Below are 5000 nucleotides of genomic sequence, written 5' to 3'. Positions count from 1 at the left end.
AGGGGTACGTGAGATTTTTAAAAAATATTCAAAAAATAGTAACAATTCAAAAATCCTTTATAAATATATTTATTGAATAATGCATCAACAAAATATGAATTTAAGTTCATAAACTGTAAAATCTGACGGTGCGGCGTCTTCAGTAATGCGGACGTTGTACCGATCCGTTGTGGTGAAGAAGGAGCTGAGCCGGAAGGCAAAGCTCTCAATTTACCGGTCGATCTACGTTCCCATCCTCACCTATGGTCATGAGCTTTGGGTCATGACCGAAAGGATAAGATCACGGGTACAAGCGGCTGAAATGAGTTGCCTCCGCCGTGTGGTGGGGCTCTCCCTTAGAGATAGGGTGAGAAGCTCTGCTATCCGGGAGGAACTCAAAGTAAAGCCGCTGCTCCTTCACATCGAGAGGAGCCAGATGAGGTGGTTCGGGCATCTGGTCAGGATGCCACCCGAACGGCTCCCTAAGCAGGTGTTTAGGGCACGTCCAACCGGTAGGAGGCCACGGGGAAGACCCAGGACACGTTGGGAAGACTATGTCTCCCGGCTGGCCTGGGAACGCCTCGGGATCACCCGCGAAGAGCTGGTCGAAGTGGCTGGGGAAAGGGAAGTCTGGGTTTCCCTGCTTAGGCTGTTGCCCCCGCGACCCGATCTCGGATAAGCAGAAGATGATGGATGGATGGAAACTGTAAAAAGAAATGCAACAATGCAATATTCAGTGTTGACAGCTAGAATTTTTGTGGACATGTTCCATAAATATTGATGTTATAGATTTCTTTTTTTGTGAAGAATGTTTAGAATTAAGTTCATGAATCCAGGGGGATTTCTAATACAATCCCCAAAGAGGGCACTTTAAGTTGATGATTACTTCTATGTGTAGAAATTTGTATTTATGATTGAATCACTTGTTTATTTTTCAACAAGTTTTTAGTTATTTGTATATATTTTTTCCAAATAGTTCAAGGAAGACCACTACAAATGAGCCATATTTTTCACTATTATACAATTGAATAAATCAGAAACTGATGACCTAGTGCTGCATTTTACTTCTTTATCTCTTTTTTTCATCCAAAAATGCTTTGCTCTGATTAGGGGGTACTTGAATGAAAAACATGTTCACAGGGGGTACATCACTGAAAAAAGGTTGGGAACCACTGCTCTAGTCATTCAAAGCACTTTAACATAGTGAAACCCAATATCTAAGTCACATTTAAACAAGTGTGGGTGGTACTGGGAGCAGGTGGGTAAAGTGTCTTGCCCAAGGACACAACGGCAGTGACTAGGATGGCGGAAGCGGGGATCGAACCTGGAACTCTCAAATTGCTGGTACGGCCACTCTACCGGTTTAGCTCGGTTGGTAGAGTGGCCGTGCCAGCAACTTGAGGGTTGCAGGTTCGATTCCCGCTTCCGCCATCCTAGTCACTGCCGTTGTGTCCTTGGGCAAGACACTTTACCCACCTGCTCCCAGTGCCACCCACACTGGTTTTGAATGTAACTTAGATATTGGGTTTCACTATGTAAAGCGCTTTGAGTCACTAGAGAAAAAGCGCTATATAAATATTATTCACTTCAATTCACTACCAACCGAGCTATACCGCCCCAATTTAGTGTTGCTAATGAACCTATTCCGAGGTGCATAGTTATTTAAAAAATAATGAGGTGGCGACTTGTCCAGGGTGTACACCGCCTACCGAAACAGCTGGGCTAGGCTCCAGCACCCCCCACGACCCTGAAAGGGACAAGTGGTAGCAAATGGAAGGATGGAAAATAACCAATATTTCAGAATGTGTTGAAGTACTTTTTGAGCACATACCGCGATAATAATGGTTACTATGATATGAAATGGTTCCTCAAAGTTCGATTTTAGGTCCTCTCTTTTTCATCATTCGGGCTATTCAACTGGTGGCCTTCGTTTACTTAGTAAAACTTGTAAGAACTCACATTTTTGCAACAGATTTCTTAAAAACACTAGAGTGCTGTCATTGAGATGTTCTTTGACTAGCTGTTGGACAGAAGGTCCTTAACAGCTCAGCAGAGCACTCCTGTAACTCTTGTCAAAATAAATAGACCAAAACAAAATGTCTACTGTAGAGGACGCCGGTGTTGCGGAATACAAAATGAGACTAATCATGAAGGGAGAAGTCTGGCCCCCAAAGCAATTTCATTTGAATATCCCTGGCAGAGACCATCACCAGGATTAGTCTGTGAGGTTGGCCATAGCTGAAAGAGAGGTAGACGAGTTGTGAGACAGACTGCAGAAAGGACTCACTGCCCGGCATGTTTTTCTGGGCGAGGAGAGCATAGACCGAGGGACAGATAGATTCAGACAGACCAAGCGTGGCTGGTCTGGAGTGGCTCACCCATATGGCGCTCTGCTCTGTTCCTGCTCCCTGTCTGATTCCATATGCTGCCGGTAAAAAAAGACGCCCCCCACTCCCCTCTTCCACCTTACTTGAAGAGAGACCAGACCCTCCCTTCTTCCCCTTCCAACCCACAAGGGAGGTGTTGGGAGGTAAAGCCTCGAAGGCTTGTGCCCCACTCCCCCCCATACCTCTTAACCCCTCTGAGCTGCTTATCCCATTGTCGCTACAATCTGCCACCACCGTAGCCTCGGCACTGTGTCTTCTCTCTTTCTTTCTTTCTTTTCCTTCATCCTTTCATCTCCCTTTGGCACCCCATAATCGATGAACTTATTAACTGCTAATTATTCAAGCTGTGGTCTAAGGGTCCCTGCCTATCTGTGGAGAAAAGAGCCCATTTCCACTTTGTTTAGCCACGTGAAGCGGTTGATACAGCCCATTCATTTGGATTAAATGCATTTAGGCGCCACTGTTGTCAGATTGTTATCAATAGTGGTTCACATTAATCCTCATTTTCCACTGCCACTTGATAGTCAGTCCCTAGGAGTGTTGTTATTAAATACATCATTTGTAGATTTTTGTCTTTTTGATATGGATGTCTCTAAATTGTATGTGCCTGTTTTGCTCTCCTAGGATGTTCTTCATACGGTACCAAAGTTCTGCTTTCCCTTTGACATGGAAAGGTATGATTCCTCTCTCGTGCTGCTTCCTTTTTTTTTTGTCTCCACCACATCTCAGTTTGTAACTCATTTGCTTTTACACACACTTTTTATATGCACCATATGTATATATTATAGTGGTGCCTGATGGATACTTTTTTAATCAGATTCATCCCACCACTGATTTTAGATTAATTATGATTAATCACAGGTTATTACTCACTTTCATAATTTAGGTCAACTTAAAAAGCCCAAAATTGTTCTACACAAATGTATTTTTATTGTCACTTATCATACAGGAACATTTTTAAATATTTTACTTGAATGTGCTTAATATAAGTAGCCTTATTCATCTTTGCACTGGCGTATGGATTGACATGAAGACTGACCGTATAACAGCCCTTCAAATAATGGAGCATGTGCGATCAAATTAAATTGTGATTATATACAATGTTAATGCAACAATTTTTTTGTGATTATTCACATGATTTAACTCTTTATTTTTGACAGCCATAATATACATGTAGCATATATATATATATATATATATATATATATATATATATATATATATATATATATATAAAGTTGAAGTACTACCGATAATAAAACACACACTAGGTTTGGTGAAATTATATGTGTGTATATATATATATATATATATAGACATATATATATATATATATATATATATATACATATATATATACATATATATATATATATATATATATATATATATATATATATATATATATATATATATATATATATATATATATATATATATACATACATATCTATATATATATATATATATATATATGTATATGTATATACTGGTGAATGAATGATGAATGAATTATAGGTGGTGGTCGGATGGGCCGTAGGCGCAAAACTGGCAGCCACGCTTCCGTCAGTCTACCCCAGGGCAGCTGTGGCTACTGATGTAGCTTACCACCACCAGGTGTGAATGAATGTTGAGTCCCACTTCTCTGTGAGCGCTTTGAGTGTTTAGAAAAGCGCGGTATAAATCAAAGTTATTATTATTATTGTATGTATGTATGTATGTATGTATATGTATATGTATGTAAATTATTCCTGTCATTGTTAAAGCGTTCACGCATGTGATTAATAAATATTAATTATCTCATTTTTAATTATGAATAAAAATTGATCACTTCCGGTTTAAGGCTTAACTCGGAAGCTGCGCACATTATTAGAGTCTGTCACAGCAATTAGAGGCCGCCAATTTCGCTTCAAAACAGAACTTTAGATATGACTGAAGTAACTTAATGGGTGAATGTAGAAATAGTGTCAAAGCGCTTTGAGTACCTTAAAAGGTAGAAAAGCGCTATACAAGTATAACCCATAATAACTTGTTGGTATTGCAGCAACAAACATTCTTATCATCAAGTTTAAAATCCCATCTTAAATCGCAAAACGTAGTCGAGGATGGCGCCCCCAGCACCAATACTAGTTAGCTACATCAAAAACAAGCAGAGGAGAACGCTACGCTGGCGGTTTACCTGCGTTACTGTTGTCAACTAAAGTACCACAGTTAAGTTGCCACTGCATGTATACCACTAAACATCTCTAAAGACCAAGTCCTGCAAAAAAGATGTTATTCATATCACCACAGCTAATCTGTCGTACAACACCTCGGAGAGCCACAATTACAGCATAGATCAACCAACTGTACTACCCAAACAAGAGCAACTATGGGCTGTGAACATTGGGCATCGGTAAGTAATCACGACGAGCTTTGGTCGCATTGTACCAAAAAAGATCAGCATTGTCATCTGAAAAAGGGAAACAATTGTTTGTTTCAACAACTGTTTTAACTAAAGATGAGTGAATGCAAATTTAAATTGTGCACTATATTAAGTTGTTTGAGTGTGTCTACTATATTATTGATTAGTAAATGTACCTTTTGTGCAATGTTATTGCAAATACTTTCAAAATGTGAACTTAAATCTTACTA

The 5000-nt window shown here is 39.6% G+C and overlaps 1 protein-coding gene across 2 annotated transcripts in view; it reads left to right on the top strand.

Annotated features, from left to right (window-relative positions):
- The window catches only part of dennd1b (DENN/MADD domain containing 1B), a 421036-nt gene that overhangs the window by 187761 nt on the left and 228275 nt on the right, over nucleotides 1-5000 (top strand). For both annotated transcript variants that reach the window (XM_061883482.1, XM_061883480.1), the window contains exon 5: nucleotides 2991-3040. In XM_061883482.1, coding sequence (XP_061739466.1) covers nucleotides 2991-3040 — 50 coding nt within the window. The remainder of the gene's footprint in view (nucleotides 1-2990; nucleotides 3041-5000) is intronic.

This window comes from Nerophis ophidion, linkage group LG22, assembly GCF_033978795.1.
Source record: "Nerophis ophidion isolate RoL-2023_Sa linkage group LG22, RoL_Noph_v1.0, whole genome shotgun sequence".
NCBI lineage: Eukaryota > Metazoa > Chordata > Actinopteri > Syngnathiformes > Syngnathidae > Nerophis > Nerophis ophidion.
Note: the sequence above shows the minus strand (reverse complement) of the source record. Positions and strands in the feature narration are given on the sequence as shown.